Consider the following 17,431-nt stretch of genomic DNA (forward strand, 5'->3'; position numbering starts at 1 on the left):
TTTTGTAGAATATTTGTGTAAATGTGATGCCTGTTATATCCAAACACAGGGGCCTGGGCCCCTTTGGAGCGCCTGATGTGTCACATCAGGTTCCTTTTTATTATCTGATTGGATTTCCTCAATGAGTGCACGAATACTGTTCCAAGACTTACTCCTGTTCATTATGTATCTCCATTCCTACCTACTTGTCATTCATAATACTCCATCGGAGTTTCTTGGCGCTGCGAAAAGAGGAGGAAGGGGGTGGAGGAAGAGGAGGAGGGAGGAGGGGCTCTCCTCTTCCAGTCTTGCACTTTACGCGCTGCGATATACAGTCGCAGGATCTCCATCCCTCCAGTCCTCCAATAAACAGCTCCAGGCAGGCATGGCAGCCGGAGTACCAGCCTGACAGACACCGCCGTGCTGCGCGGCGGGAGATGACTGGTGTTTTTCTCGGTGCTTCATTTTGCATCCAGACAGTCTGTGCGTCCATCCAGCGTCTCTGCGCACGGACTCCAGTGGCTTTCATTTCATCCGCATTGTGTCAACGCGCGTTTGCGTTCGGCCGGTCGCTTCCATGTGTTGTGGTGAATGAAGATTATTATTACACCATGTTTTTTAATTTGGCAGTCATTTGTCCATCATCCCTCCAGCCTTCTTAAAAAAAAAAAAAAAAACAACAAAGACGGAAAAAATCCCCACCGGTCTGAACCGGCGATGGCTGTGACGGTGGGGGACGGTGAATTCAATTTCACAGCAGCCCAACTCAGACTGGATGTTCTGAACGCTTCGAGCCCGCCGACCCGGTGGGACAGCATCACCCCGGCCCAGGGGACGGGTCCGGGTCCGGAGGGGCAGGAGCGGCTCGTCCGGGAGCAGGCGTACCGGGACTTCACCACCGCCATTCAGGTTTTCATCCTTTTAACTTCTCTGCTCGGTAAGTCGACCCATATTAATAAACCTATTAAAGGTGGATTACCCCCCCCCCCTCCAAAATTATTCAAATTATGACCATATATTTTTAAATCGGATGTTACATCATGTTTGCCACAATAAGCAGTTCAATCTGTGTCAGAGGAACCTACTATGAGGACATTTGTGACATTTATAGATTTTTTTTTCTCTCAATCTGGATTGCCCTCATCCATGCGTTTACAGTAGTTAATATGTCAATGCATTTAAGTGACTAATGAATATGAAAAAAATTTCTCAAAAATAAGATGAGAAAATATTTGCAATCAAAAAACAAACAAACAAACAAACAAGTGTGCATCTTTACATTAACTTCCTGGATCACTTCAAAACATAAAGGCCAGTCAGTCAACCTCATTGCACTGCTAAATTTATTAATTATAAAACAAAACAAGTATTTATCACTTAAGGTGGCTAGCAAACTAATAAATCAAAATACAGTACAGCACTTATTCATCTTTTTTGAATTAGTAAGAAGATTAACACTTATCGCATCAGAGAAGTAAATATGAATCTATAGCTCGCTTGTTATCTTAGATTTTGGATAATGATTCAGCTAAATCTAAAAAAAAAAGGTGTGAAGTGCCCTAATTCAGAGGTGACACATGCACACACACACACACTTATACACACACAAAACCCTGCCTCAGTCTCTACGCTAGCGTAGGCTAATATTCCCCCCTGCTTACACATGAGACACATTTATTTTCATATCTAACTCTCAGCAATAAATATAACCCAACATTTGCCCAAATATTATACTGTATTACGTTTATAAATTTCCCCACTGTGGGACAATAAAGGATTATTATCTTATTATCTTATTATAACATGTCTGGAGTAGATTACTTATATAATTTAATTCTAGGAGATGATTCTAGACATTCCTAGGTAATCAGAATCAATTAGCCACATGGCTAACGTTGCTGATGTAAGGCCCTTGAGACATCTGGATCTACAGTTCTGTTTCTTTCCATTCATAAAGTCATTCATTGAATTCCATTAATTTTTGCCTCCACAGGGAGGCAAGTAGGAAGGTGTTAAGCAATGCTAATGATGTTTCACACTTTCCATTATAACAGGACACGCTACTATGGATAGACTACAAATGAGTCATAGTTGTAAGTGTCCTCACTTATAACAGCATCTTATGTTGTTATCACCTTGCCCTACCTTTGTATTGATGTATGTGTGTGTGTGCTCGTGTTTATGTGTGTGTGTGTAAGTGGATGGGTAGTGGGGTAGGTAAGGTAATCATGCTTAGTGTTTACTCGCCGGTTGAGTTCAGTCGATACGAGTATGGTTACCGAGGCATTCTACAAGTAGCAGGTGAGCGTTTCAGGCGCTAATGGTTGTAGTGATTCCACAGACAATGGAAAAAAAGTCCCAACGTTGTCAGCATGAAGGTATAAGCATTTTATCTCATTATATTTAATCATGGCTACATGAAGCCACTGGTTACCCTCCTTTTACAAACTGCTAAAATATTTTTATCAGTATTCTTAAAAACCACAAGCAGTCTTTCTCACAATATATAATGGTGGTCGAGGTATTTTCACAATAAAATGCAAGATTATTGGAGAAAATGCAAGTTTATCGGATAAAATCTCTACATTGGATATGATGCAATCCAAACAAATATTCCTTTCTATTCATGGATTCCTAGTCCAGCACAGATTGATGGTAGAAATAGTGTTCAAGCTGTGTATTCGCATACATCACACACGCTGTAAACGCAGGAAGGTGTGACCTCACCCCATCGCAGCTGTAATAAAAGTGAGATTCTCACCGCTTCTTTCAACAGCCCTTCTTGTGCTATTATTACCACCAGTGATTCACAAACACCCAACATGATTTCACTCTTTCCTTTGCTAGGAATGGTGAATTTTGGCAAGTGTTAAAGGCATTATGTCCGTTTGAACAGATTGATGCACTGAAACAATTTATTTTTGGTGGGGATCTGAGGGACCAAGTTTATTCATGAATGCCTGACACACCATTTCATCATTGACATCATTTGACTCATGAAATCACATCAAAGCATGTGTCTAACATATAAAGGTTGGTCTGGGATGGCGTCTTATTGTTAATCATAAATTAAATTCTGCAGAAAACAATTGAAACCTTAACTGGATTGATATCTGATTATCACCTTAGGTATTAGCCACAGTAAATAGGAACTACTATAGGATCTACATCACTGTCAACATCCTGGTTTATGTCATGTTACATAGTAAACAATAAGTATTTGTGGTATTTATTCAGAGCCTCGTGAAGGCAGAGCCTGAGCACTGATTACAGCGACGTTGGGGTTTCCCTGAAACACTAATCGTGTGCTGCTCTGTAAACTAGACCGTGCACACCATCAGCAAAGCACACCATGTTCCCCACACAGCTCCGTCTGAGGCCCCCCCAGGCCAAATTTCAACCACCTAATTCACAGTAATTGATTTTTGTATATAAAACCTTGCTTTTTCAGAGGCGAGCCTTGTTTTTCCCAGAATAGCTACAGCCTGTTTGTGAACATTTACACATGTCAGGCATAAATTCGCTCCCCCGGTAAATACTCTTTTACTCACCGGATGTCTTGTTCCATTTCTGACAGGGAGAGCACAGCGTTCAGGGAGGGTAATTACGTTTGGAGAGGCTGCCGTGTGACATGACATTAGTTAATGCGCCACTCAGGGGGTATCAAGATTTTCTTATTAAACCTAATTAACAATCAGTGTGGTGTCATTGCTCTGAATGAAGAGGAGGTCTAACATAATGGTCTCTACCTACATGATGGAGGAGGGTTTGCACCTTCAAATGACTACTATTACTATTCTTTTAATAGTTGTGTTTGTGGTCTTTCTTTGCTTTGCACTGTAGTCGCAATTTTATATGAAATAAAATTATTCATCATCCTCAAAATGTAAGGAGTAAAGGCAAGAGGCTGTAAAATGAAGTCCTTAAAACCAACATTTTGAATGGAATTCTCTCATTTTGAACTCTGTGGGGCAACTTAAGTGTACATCTCAGTTAAATTTAGAACATCGTTCGCTGATGGCAATCCTTTCATTCCATAATTCATTCAGTCAGGATCTCTGCCCTTGGTGGAAGATCAAGTGTATAAATCATCCATCCAGCTGCTCTGAGCCGCTCAGATCATACAATTCTTTTCTATAAATTCATGATCTACCGTCTCCAGGTGACCCAAATTTCTTTGGGGACTGTAGGAGGAAAATTTAGTTGCAAAAAAGATTTTAGATTGCCTTTTTTGCATGAATTTTAATTATAAATAATGTTTTGATCAAGTAAAAGACCACCTTCAATGTTGTGTCAGTGTGCAGTGATCAGATGAATGAGGTGTGATTTATTAAAGGCGATAGCATTTGACTAAAATTTATGACCCAATAATGCACAAATATGTGCATTAATTTGAATGCATGTAGTTTGGATCAGATTCAATCAATCAATCAATCAATCAATCAATCAATCAAACTTTATTTATAAAGCGCATTTCATACTAAGTGTGTATCCCAAAGTGCTTTACATAAAAACAATATAAAAACAGTTTACACAGGTTTGATGCATAAGGAGCAAACATGATGACATTTGTGTTTCTGGAAATGGTGACAAGTGAGAAATCATGTTAAAATGATGCACTTTAACATCGAAATCAGTGTTTATCTTTAGAAAACCTCAGTATAAAGAGCAGTCTGAGCTGCTTCGCCATGAAATTCTCTTGATACACGCTGTTCTAGCAGTTAATGTGGCATTTTAACCCCCATGTCAGTAGTATAGGTTAAAAACCGTTGCAGAAAAATTCCTATTCTGTGACATTTCGCCTGGAAGCCATAGGCAATCGCAAGACAAAGTGTGTATTTGCTCTTATCCTAACGCCCCTCTTTCCTGCTCCTCACAGGAAATGCCACTGTGCTGTGGTGCACGTGCTGCACCAATGTCTTTAAATCCGTCACCAACCGCTTCATCAAGAACCTGGCGTGCTCGGGGATCTGCGCCGGCCTCATCTGCGTCCCGTTTGACGTGGCCCTGGGGGCCAGCCCTCGCTGCTGCTGGTGGCTTCACACGCTGGTGCTCTGCAAGGCCATCAAGTTCCTGCACAAGCTCTTCTGTTCGGTCACCGTGCTCAGCTTCAGCGCCATCGCACTCGACAGGTATACGCATCGATTATGCAGGATTTACTCATCGCGAATCGACGCCGGCGCTTGAAATGAGAATTCACCTCTTGCAAAAACAGGTGAAAACCAAAACAGTCCTTTGTGTCGGATGAGAATGATGTTTCATTGTTGGCTCATTGAAACCCCGCAGTAAGAAGCACTTACTTTGAAATGAAAGAGGCTACTCCTCCCACTCACTACGTGGGATTTGAAACACTGCCTCAGAGAGGTGGAAGATTTAAATTAAATCTCTAATCAGTTTGTCAGTAGACTGCAGGGCCGAGTCAATCGGAGTGATTCTCCAAGGGAAAACAAGATGTGGATGTGTGAACATACACAACGCAGAAAACCCTGTTATTTGTTTGTGACGTGAAGAAGACACGTCCGGGTGGGGGTTGGAGGGTTATGATCAATCCATAGCTCAGACCGAGCAAAATCCCTGCGGAGTATTGAGCTATACAGGAATTAATTACCTGAACTAAACATCTCTGACTTTATTTACAGCTTCAGATTAGCTGTCTAAAGTCATTTTAATTACAAGTAATCCTCAAGATGTGTTAGAAACGATGTCCTTGTAGAACGTAGAACTTGTTTGTGATCAAATCCACCCAGTGAACAGAAATAAGACGTGATGGATGTGATGTTACCGTGATGTCATTAACGGATGCTGCAGCCTGGCCTCCTGCTAGTACTGCTAACAGTGATCCATCTGCAGTCTCTCAAGAGTATTTCACGCCCACCTTTTTTAGTTTTTAGTGTCTTTTTCAGGCGTTTTCATGCAGTAGGTGGATCAGATAGCACTCTTGGTCCACAGGTGGACACAGCTTCCGCTACTATTCCATCAAATCTGGTGTTTTGGAGCAGGATTTTTAAGGGTATAAATTTTGAACCCCACTTTAAAGTAAAAAATCTGGAAAGTTTCAGCACAGAGAACAGATAATCCTTCCTTTTCTATATTTTTTAAGCTCATATTGTCCATAAGACTCACATGTCCATGCAAACATCTGATCATCTTTGCTTCCAGAGTGACTTGAACTCTCATTTTCTGCCTCCTGGTTTCTTAATGTTTAGAAGATTTTTCATTAAGTTGTAAAGTGGAAGCAACAAGAAACTGACTTTATCATTCAATGCCAATAAATACTTTTTTCCATCTATTCTAGGTCACATGCACAATATTAACATTAAAATTCCCAGTTATCTAAATATCGTGAATTGACTCCAGGATAACCACATAGATCAAGATATCAAACCTCAGCTTTGGTTTCATCTTTCCATGATGATGTCTGTCAGGTTTTGCCGCCACGACTCATCCTTTCTTTCACTGCTGCAAAGATTGCATTGGCACCATAGCAACTAATACAGTTATGATGTGTTATGATGATACCGAAGTGATGAATTATTTATTGTCGAGGAGGGCGATTGAGGCTGCGTTAATATACATGCAGCCTGAGACTGCAGCAGTTACAGGCTCCTGCAGCCGCCCGCTGCGATGAAGGGATACTCCAGGGAAATGAGCAGGTTGTGTGAGATATATAACGCAGTTACAATGTGATGCAGACACGATGAGATGTAATATGCATTCATGATATTCATTAAAAACTATTTCCTTACAAGATTAACGGAGGGTAAATCCTTTTATCCTGAATCATTCTTTTCCTTCCCCATTTAATCCAGTTTACAAGATTATAGGTTGGAGTCATTTTCTTAAATTTGTGGCATTATTTCTGAGGTTAAACTTGATTGAAAATAGAGCCAAGGTGTTTGGCAGATGTAGCTTTTCTGGCAAAAAGCCCAACATCTTGTGTTTTGACTGCAAGTGACCTGAAAAGAGATCTTCTTTGGCGTGACATTGTTCAGTTTTACGCTGCAGACTCTGGTAGCCATGGTGTCGCTAATAGTTTTATTTCAGAAAAGACCTATTTCATCATCACAAACCTGAATCTGCTGCCTTTAAAAGTCTTGCTGCTGAAATATTTTGTGCTTTTTTTTGACCAGATACTGCTCTGTGCTCTACCCGCTGGAGAGGAAGATCTCGGACGCGAGATCACGAGATCTGGTCATCTACATCTGGATCCACGCCACGGTGGCGAGTCTCCCCGTGTTCGCCGTGACCAACGTGACAGACGTGTACGTTACGTCGTCGTGCTCGGACGACCACGCCCGCTCCCTGGGCCACATGGTGTATGTGTTGATCTACAACGTCACCACGGTCATCCTCCCCCTCGCTCTGGTCTTCCTCTTCATGCTGCTGATCCGCCGGGCGCTCAGCGCCAGCCAGAAGAAGAAGGTGATAATCGCGGCGCTGCGGACTCCCCAGAATAGTATCTCCATCCCCTATGTGTCCCAGAGAGAGGCCGAGCTTCACGCCACTCTGCTGGCTGTGGTCTTGGCGTTCTCGGCCTGCAGCGCCCCCTATGGAGCGTTGGTGGTTTATCGCACCATTTTGGCAGAAACTAAAGAACTACCGATTTCACTGTATCTGACGGCCCTTTGGTTGCCCAAGGTGTCTCTGCTCACCAACCCGCTGATGTTTCTGACTGTTAACCGCTCGGCCCGTCACAGCTGGCTGGAGCTGCTGGCCAGGATTCACAGACGGTACAGCCGCCGTAACGTGGTGACCACCGGGGGTCTGGTCTCCTTGGGAGCAGAAGGGGCGATCAGGGAGCCGGCGGGACTGGAAGCGACCGGCCGCTCCGGGAGCCAGCTCCTGGAGATGTTCAACATCGGACAGCAGCAGATATTCAGGCCAGCTGAGGAAGACGAAGAAGAAGAAGACGAGAATGAGACTCCTTCTCAAACGTCAGGCAGCTGCTCCGGACCGAAAGAGGACCACAAGAATGGGTCGAGGGGCGGAAGCCTCAGAGAGGAGACGATGCCTAAGAAGGAGCCTCAGCAGGGGACAGGCGGAGCGCTGGTCATCACTAAGGACGGCCCCCCTACCGTCACAGCCCCACGAGCCTCTCAGGTCCACACGTGCGTCTACGCCTCTTCATCTCAGGTGGCTCCGGCTACACCTACAGAAGCCGACGACTCCACACAATTCGGTTTCGGGCCCTTTGAACTTCCACCTCAGTGGTTACCAGAGACCAGGAACAGCAAGAAGAGGCTCCTCCCTCCGCTGGGTAACACACCCGAGGAGCTGATCCAGACCAAACTGCCCAGACCGAGACCAGAACGGAGAATCAGCAGGAACAACAAGGTCAGCACCATCCCCACTGTGGACTCCTGAACTATTCCCACGGGTCATTGATCTGCAAATGAATTCAGCACAGTCTGACTCTTGGGTCGACCAAGCCTCGGCAGGATACTGACTTTTTTTTTTCCTTCATTTTATTGGATTTTTATTTTCAAATTTTCCCAAAACTGCAGCACCAAACTAACCAGCATCCAGGTTTCCTTCTCTAACGTACAGAGACTAGACGAGCGAGGCGCCGCTGCAACATCAATCTGATATCAAATATTTACAAATGCTGTGAGAACAAAGTCTGCTCGACCCAACTGCACTAGTGTTCCGAATATGGATCCCGTTCCATGATTGATGGCTCCTGCGGCAGCGACATGAAGAAAACGTTTTGGATTCTTTAATTACGGCTCGCATCAATATTAAATGGACACGATGTAGAAATGCAGCTGTCCTGAGAGATGCACTGACACGGGACGAAGTATTTCCAGAGCAAATAATTAAAATGAGGACATCAAAGCTCCTCGTAAAACATTTTGTAAAATGGTTATGATGTGATTGCACTTACTGTAAATGAACACATCTACATGTCCGTTCTCCTCCTAACCCCTTTGTAAGACTGTTTTGGTTTTTTTTGGTTTTTGTACACGTCTTTGCCAAGTTGTACTTCAAATGTTTGGGATTGACTTGACTTTTGCTAGTCTCTTTTCTCAAGTCTCTGTGTGTTTTCGTCATTTGTACTGTGAATGTGTCTGGATTTGATTTAAAAAAACAAAAAGTGCTGACGATTAAAAAAAGTTATGCAAATAAGTGTTTACAAAAATGTGAAAATGTCCGAGTGTAACTGTGCATTGAGAATAAAATATATATGAAACACACATGAAATCCGAGAACGTTACCGTTACGTAATGATAGGAATAAAATAAAAATAAAAAACAGCAACCATCCAGGTCAGACATCTGTTTAGTCTCCTTCGATCAATATTATTGATTTTTCCAAAGGTCTCCTGGAAGTCAATCATTCATTTAAATGACTGTAAAATAAAGAAGAGCAAAAACGTTTTATATCATCTGAATCTCTGTGAGTTTTGTTTTTTTTAAAATTTAAATTTCTCTCAATTTCACAATGTCTGCTGGGTCTTCTTTGTGATGAATAATGTGAAGCATCGTCCTCCACCTGAGCCTCCAGGCGAGGTAAACAGAATCAGGCTGCATTTCAAATATTTGTTAAGCCGCAACTCCCTCCTGGGCCTTCCCACAATCCCTTTCTGTGTCCACACAGAACCGGACTCTACGCTGCTTCCCATCCTCGCGCTTATCAGGCAGATGGAAACAAAATTTATTGCCACAACTTGAAAGAGATGAGTCATGTGTTTATTTTCAAATGGCTGCGTTTGTGATAAATTTACTGAATCGTTGCAGAAAACAGAAGCTGCAGTAGAGCGATCATTGATCAATCTGCAGAACCACGTGAGCCATAAGAAGCTGATGGTGATGTCACAAGAATATGCATGCACCAATCGTAATGTAGCAACAGAGTGCGGTGTAAAACCTTTGTGTCAAATATTAAAACTGATGTTCTACCAAAAAGCTTGTTTCTTGTTCGTTCAAGAGCACAAAATCTGAAAAGAAACAACATTTTCAAGACTTCAGTTCTTTTATTAACTCCAAAGTTGAATTAAATTATGTTCATCTTGAGTGCAACTGTCGAGAAAATCGACTTAATCGACTTAAATCAACATGTAAGATGTTCTTTTAATGAAATGAGAGACAATATTCAGCTTGGACATCATTTTTAAACTTTTAAGGTGAAATAATAAATCTTAACCCAACTCTTTACAGGAGGAAGGTTATTATTGAGTGACTTTTCAGTGGAAGTAATAGTTTTAGTTACACGTGTCAAGGACTTTGTGTTTTGGACTTCATGGGGAGTGAATGTCTAGACATGTTAACAACAGATCAGAGGCTTAATGCCTAGACAAAAGCTCCAGTGTACAGCAGCAAAACCTCCTTCAGCTGCACGCCACAGATAAAACACCAAAAACTCACATTGTCTTACACTTTCTGTCAACTCTGTAAACCATTTACAGAAGAAAAAAATATTATTTGAATCATATATATTATAGCAGCAGCGATTCAGACTATAAGTAAGCTCAAGCGGTTTAATCTGGCGTAAGAAGGAGCACATGAGGGGCTTTTTGGAAACACCAGCAAAGAGAACAAAGTTCCTGCTTGTTATCAGCTGAGGGTCGTTGTAACGTGAGCGGGAATTGTCGTCAGCGATGTAATTCCATGTCGTCACTCATGTCGTCATCGTTGCTCTTGATCTGCATGAACTGGACACATGTGGAAAGTCACATTGCATTAATGAGGCCGTGCAAATCGATGGGCTGCCACCGACTGAGCAGAGAATGTGTGCAGGAAGGTTTCAGTTTTGTTAAGAAATGTATTTCTAGAAACGTCATCCTTTCCTTTCGTGAGCTGCTCACCATAAAATGCATCTTTCTGCACATCAGACAGCAGATGATAGAAAAGCTCCATTACGACCACATGAGATTTTGACTCATGAATTGAAATTCTATCACTTGCTGCTGACTTCAGATGCAAAACCGAGGTCAGCACGAGTGTCGGGCTGAGGGCGTCATATGGAATGACGGCGTCCGTGTGGACTCTGGCTGTTGGAGATGCGGCGCTGTCCTTTCAGTTTGTTTCATGAGGACCCTAGAGGCACAGGAACACGCCTAGATGTTGATTTTTTTTCCAAACCAGTTTGTCCTCAAGCGCCTCTGAAAACCTATGTGACATTTGATCCTTTTTCCTAATGCCTCAATTCAGCTTCTACAAACACTTCTGAACTGTAAACAGCCTCAGTTTGCTGATTGGGTGTCCAAAAAAATTTAAAAAATTCCAAAACACATTCAACAGATTGAAAATTTACATGCAAATGTCATTATAATCTGATATTTAATTCATCTGATATTCTTACTGAGAAAAAAATGAGTATACTAAGCACAGCTAATCACATCCAGGTTCTGTGGTAATACAGAAACTTGTTATATTACACCAATCTTTTCATCTAAAAGTGTAATTCTTCTTCTAAATGTTGAGAAAGAGACTGAGGTTGTTCCTGAAGTCAAGGTGTTTTCACATGTACCTAGAAGTGTAACATGTTTGTCCGATTCCACACTGGTTGTTGTGATCTTAATGAAGAAAGGCAGCGCTATCAGACGGGTGGAAGAAAAGCGTCTGAGTGCCGGAGGTCAGGGAGACACAGCTTTTCTCTCCAGCTGGCCTCACACTGCGAGACAGCCCAGAAAACAGAATGGTAGTGAGTCACACACGTTTTCTAGTTCCACACGAAAACAACACGCAAAAAAAACCCCCAACGTGAAACACGCAAACCGTTAAGCACGTGTGTAAAATGACAACTGAATGATCACCTGACAAACCACACAGGATGTGAGCTGATGGAATAACACGGACTCAACAGGTAGGACAGCATGGCTGCCTTTCAGAACCAATGGTCGGTCTAGTGTGTGTGTGTGCGTGCGTGTGTGTGTGTATGTAGTGTGTGTATGCACATCATCGGTGGTTGCGTCAGGTCATCTTGACTCTCGACCACATGTGTGAAAAAAAATTTCCTGTCCGTGTCTCTTGTTGTCTTTCGTCTTCCTTTTTTCCCTTTTAAATTTTTTTTTTTTACCAGATTCTATTTTTAAATTTCAACTTAAATGAGGAGAAAAACATTTTCACTTACAGACGAGGCCTCGGGTCTCACCTTTATGTCACCCTGATAGTCTCCTCTTCAATAGTCTTGTATTTACTTTATATGATCTAATGTCAGTCTTACAAACAAACAAAACAACTAAACAAAAACAAACACAAGTCTCCTAGCTGGAGGTGACAACAGAGGTTTTCCTGAACCTCCCATTCCCATCTATTAATAACATGCGCTTCCTGGAACTGTTACGCAAGATACTGAACCACTACAGCAGTAAACAGCACCTTTCACATTTAAGTGTGTGTGTGTGTGTGTGTGTGTGTGTGTGTGTGTGTGTGTGTGTGTGTGTGTGTGTGTGTGTGTGTGTAGAGAAAGTAGTCTATTACCCATTTGTATACACAAATAACGTGCATTAAAATCCAATAAGTATTCAAGTTTATTCAGGTTGGAGCTGGAAATTTTGGATAAAATTATGATATGGACCAAATAATCACTGGCCTAATAATTGTGCATTATGTGTAGATTGAAAATTTCACCCCAAAAGCCTGAGAGCTTGGAACATGATAAATCAATAAAATTCCTGTTGAGTTGCAGTTTGGATCGTCAGATGTTTCCCATGACAAAAAGATACAGATAAATCATTCTTTCAGGGTGATGGTGTGTTCAAATAAATAACTGATGTATATTTGCATTTGCATTAAAATTATTATGGGATGTGACTGGTGTCAGCTTCAGATCCAGTCTAATTATCCACTACTTGCAGCATCCATTGTTGTGCTCGTGCTGCCCCTTGTGGACAACTCATGAACTACATCTGTGAGATGTCTACTTTATGTAAGGCCAATCAACTTATTATAAAACAAAGCATCCTGATGAATCTGTGACGTCATCACAGAGTCTGCTGGACTAGCATGGGGCATATTTTCATAGTTACAGCTAAATTCAGTGAGAAGCTTTTAATCCAAGACACAAAAATCACTTTTAACATAATATGCTGCATACTCGCCGGCATTGAGGATTCAGTGCATCACCATTCTGACTTGAGATCTCATTCGTGACAGAATGAAAGTTGCAAATCAAATCTGAAAAATGCTGATTAAGTGTTTTAAACACACCCTTTACCACCTAATTACCTAACACTTCTTTAAAAAGCAAACAGCTCTCCACTCTAAACATGCATGGAGTGTTGGGAAAGTGGTGATGAGAGTGAGGAGGACTGAGAGAGGGAGAGAGCAACACAGTGAAGAGGAACAATTGCTAGTGGAGATGAATGGAAACCAGCACAGATCCCCATGACAACCTCTTCCCCAATTCTGGCAGTACAGTATGTAGCTGGTTAAAGATGGAGCAGATCTTTTTTTGATCACTGCTGTCAGATCACAGAGATAAAGTACAGGCTAGTTTCTTCTTCACAAAAATTGTTTAATAGTTTCTAACGTGTGGTTTTGTTTTTTTTGGTCAGTTTTTACCGTCTGTTGATTTTTATATGCAACCATTATGGTTTGGTTGGATTCCGACATGTCAGGACATCAGAAGCAGTTCTGCGGGAGTCACTGACCCACATCCAGCCTGCTTCAGGTGATGAAGTCATTAAACTAAGAGGTGAGTAGAATCAGAATCAGTCAAGACATTAAGTTAAGTAAACATGTAAGAAAATGAACAAAAAAACTAAAAAAAACCCTCACCTGAACAGAAGCTGCTCACACACCTGTGGGCAGAACTTGACTTCCACCAACAGGGGGCAGTAGAGCCCCACAGAAAAGATTTTTAAACAGCTGTTTTGCCAGCAGCATCCACAGATATGGTCATTTCCTAAAAAGCTTCCATGAATGGAACAAAGCATTCATCAAACTGAGACATGTTACTCCCCCTGGACATAAATAAACATCTGATTTCCTGGGACAGATCAAACCGGTAACATTCCCAGGTCATGCTGGCAGTGTGACAGATGACTGGCTGTGATGATGAGTCGTGACTCATGATAATAGGCTGTCGATCCTTCAGGCGCTCTCCCTCTCTCCATCCCAGACGATGGAACACACACCACAGTCTTCACACACACATTTGTCACGTCTGTCATTTACATGACAGCTAACCATCAACCCTTCAGAGTTTAGGAGGAACTGAAAACAGGCCCACATGTGGAACGTGGGCCACAGCTGTCATATCTTTTAACAGCTGCTCAGAAACACCATCTAACACGTGTTGGATGGGTGTTTGGGAAATGTGACGAGTAGCTTCAGCATCTGGTTAATCAGGCATGAAACATCCACTGCATCGCATTATGTATTATAAGAGGATCATGTCAGCTGGAAGCAGAAGAAGAAGAAGAAGCAGAAGAGGGATTTAAAGCTGCCAAGTGACAAAGAAAAAGAAACTAGCAGAATGAATGCATCTGCCAAAGATCATCTTTAATTCCGTCAGGTCTGATCCAAAATCAGACCCACGCTAGGTGATCTGGTTTTTAACAGTCACACAATTGAATTTGGTGGATCCAGATTTTTTTATTTAGATCCGCATCAGACTGCACTTTGTCATAGATACTAATCCACTAAACATGGTGGGTTTGTTTCATCAATATTCATCCAGCGTTCATTTATAATTGAAATAAAATGTGAGAAAATGTCTCAAAACGTTAAAGGAAGTGGAAAAAAGGGAGGGAGAATTCAGCTTTTAAAATTCTATCTGGACCAAGCAACTAAGCAGGCAAGACATAACTTCTTTGACAGAGATTAAAAACAAATCATCAATTTGAGAAGGATTTGTGAAACAAGTTGAACCAGATCGTTTGAGCTCTGATAACAAAGTCATTCCTTCATTTGCATAAGTATTATAACCTCTTACTGCCGTGATTTCCATGTATTCATGAGCCACGTTATCGAATAACTTTAAAATAAGACGTCACAGATGGAGGCCCCTGAGGGCACCTGATGCTGACTGGGGTGAAAACAAAGATGTGTTTTTATTTTAACCAGGTCCAGTGTGACCGGTTAAACCAGACGTAAATCAGACCGACTGGCCTCTCAGGTCTGGCTTTAGGCTGGGGGTCTAAACGGGTATGGAACAGGATGCTGCTGCTGGAGGGAGTTAATCACCAGAGTCTCAGTCAGCCACTGTGGCTGGAAACTGGAGTTCTAGTCCCACCTGCTGGATAAAACCGAGTAAAACAATGAACAGGTTTCATTCAGTGGATTGGACCTGTAGATTGTGACACCCCCAATCTGACACATTGGGGCTTGAAAAATACACAACTATGAATGCAAATCCTGAAAATAGAAGTTTATTTGTTTGCTCTAGAACGTGCATTGTGATCTAGAGCTAAATGATCCTGATTTACGGCTCTGTGGAAAGATTTACTGGCGCCGTGGATTGGAGAGAAGTCTTGTTTAAGAATCTTTGCAATCCTGGGGCACAGAGCTGAGTGGACATTTGCAGCTCGCATGAAACAGGCTCTCACCTCGGTGCCAGAAACACCTCCTGGGTGCCAAATAGACTTGTTTTTAGGAGAGGAGTCCCACAAAACGTGCAAGAAGCAAGACGAACCGTCGGTTCAGTGGCAAAAAACACTGACCCAGAAATATTACCTTCCATACAGTTTCAAGTTCTTTTCCTTTTTACAATTCCCCTCATATATGAATACATGTGACCTGTTTATTGCTGTGTAATAAAATAGTAATCACCATTAAATTACCAACTGTGAAAGCAACAACACAACACTTTGCATGCGATGTAATACTGAAGGCTTTATCCAAACTTTATGGAGCCTGCATGTTAACAACTGAGAGCACAAAGAGGTGTTCCAATGAAGTTTTTATGTTGCTCCCCTTAAGTGAGCAGCTTTCTGTGGATGTTCAGAGGTTGTATTCGTGTTCGTTTGGACCTTCCTTCCAATCCTTGTCTATTGTTCGAGTGGTCTCTTGTAATTTTAACAGAGATTCTCTGGTTTACCAGCATTCTCCGATCCCCACAGTAATTTGGCCGCTGAGTGGCTCCAGTTATTTCCATCCAATCACCTCTCCCTGCCACACGCTTTACTGTGTCTCAAATAAAAACATGCACAATGGTTCTCAGAGTCTAGAGTTGTTGTTGCTGCCGAGGTCCAATTTTATCATCTGGAAAAGTCACATTTTGTACCGTATTGAAGAAAAAGACAGGGTGGCTGCCGTGGTAACCACTGGTTGCCGTTAGGATTAACATGTGTTGTCCATATACAGTAGGTATGATTGAGGAATGTCAGGCTTGTTGTGATGCAACCAGAGAATTATCAGCCAAATCTGCAGACTGCCTCAGTACCAGGAATAACTTCAAGGCTTCTATTAATGATTTTACTTTCTATTGCTTTGTATTACTTATAGACTCCCCATTGGAAACCATAATGCAGGGGTGTCAAAGTCATTTTCATCAAGGACCACATTACTTCTTAATTTTAAATATCTGTGAATTTATTAATTATTCAAGTTACAAACGTTGCAGTTACACAGAAAAAAACTGTGTTTGCTTGTTACTCTGTTTTAAACATAAAACCTTTGAATTTGTCAGGTTATTAAACCCACACAACTCCATCAGTCAAAAGGATCAACCTGTTCAAGTGAATAAAGAAAAATAACATCATTTGTGCACAACGTTTTTGTCATTGTTAAAATGGGCTGAATTACTGCCTTGTGGGAAATGTAGTTTTTTTTGTCAAAGTACGCTTTTGACCTTTCTGTTTTTAGACGCTCTGAGATATTTTTTCAATCACACAGCAGACTTGTGAAACAAAACCTCGTTTAATCCCGCTGCGTAATCCCGGTTTGTTGTGTGCTACCAATCCCAAAAATGACCCGAGGCACAAAAATGAGCAGTCGTCACCGTAGTGACCACCAAAGTGGAGATTTGAAAAGGGATGAGTCACGAGTGTCGCAGCCAGCCTGTCAGCGTGATTGGTTCCGATCAATAGAACCTTGTTTGGAAGTTTGTGCGGTTTAGGAAAATATTTCACGCGGCAGTTTTTCAGTGTCGGGACCGATCATGTAAAAAATGCCTGCTGGATGAAGGATGAGCAGCGGTCTTTCCATCGATTGTTAATGTTTATGCGTTTGGCTTGGCGGCGCTCACGTGAGGGGAACTTTATTCCTGCCAAGCGAAGGTGACCTCAGAGAAGATTTTTTCTCATCTGTGTGTTTTTCGCAGTCAAGGGCCTCGTCTCATAAGACTGCCAACTTGTGCCTGGCCATGGGGGTGGATGGTTGGGTGAAGGATGGGGGGTGTGTGTGTGTGTGCGTGTGTGTGTGTGTGTGTGTGTGTGTGGAAAAAAAAAAAAAAACAAACCCGAGGGTTTCCCATGTGAAAGTGGTTCCCTCATACGCCGGCGAGAGCTCTTGTTCTAATTATCAAGAATGAGTTACAGCTGGAAAAGCTGAGCTCAGGCGGCGGG

The 17,431-nt window shown here is 42.0% G+C and overlaps 1 protein-coding gene across 1 annotated transcript; it reads left to right on the plus strand.

Annotated features, from left to right (window-relative positions):
* The first annotated feature begins 326 nt into the window (after positions 1-326).
* gpr176 (G protein-coupled receptor 176) lies at positions 327-9,869 on the plus strand. Its single transcript, XM_068342831.1, has 3 exons — positions 327-916; positions 4,859-5,111; positions 7,110-9,869. The coding sequence occupies exons 1-3, from the start codon at positions 571-573 to the stop codon at positions 8,341-8,343; spliced, it is 1,833 nt and encodes a 610-aa protein (XP_068198932.1). The 5' UTR covers positions 327-570; the 3' UTR covers positions 8,344-9,869.
* Positions 9,870-17,431: the final 7,562 nt, after the last annotated feature.

This window comes from Antennarius striatus, chromosome 19, assembly GCF_040054535.1.
Source record: "Antennarius striatus isolate MH-2024 chromosome 19, ASM4005453v1, whole genome shotgun sequence".
Lineage (NCBI taxonomy): Eukaryota > Metazoa > Chordata > Actinopteri > Lophiiformes > Antennariidae > Antennarius > Antennarius striatus.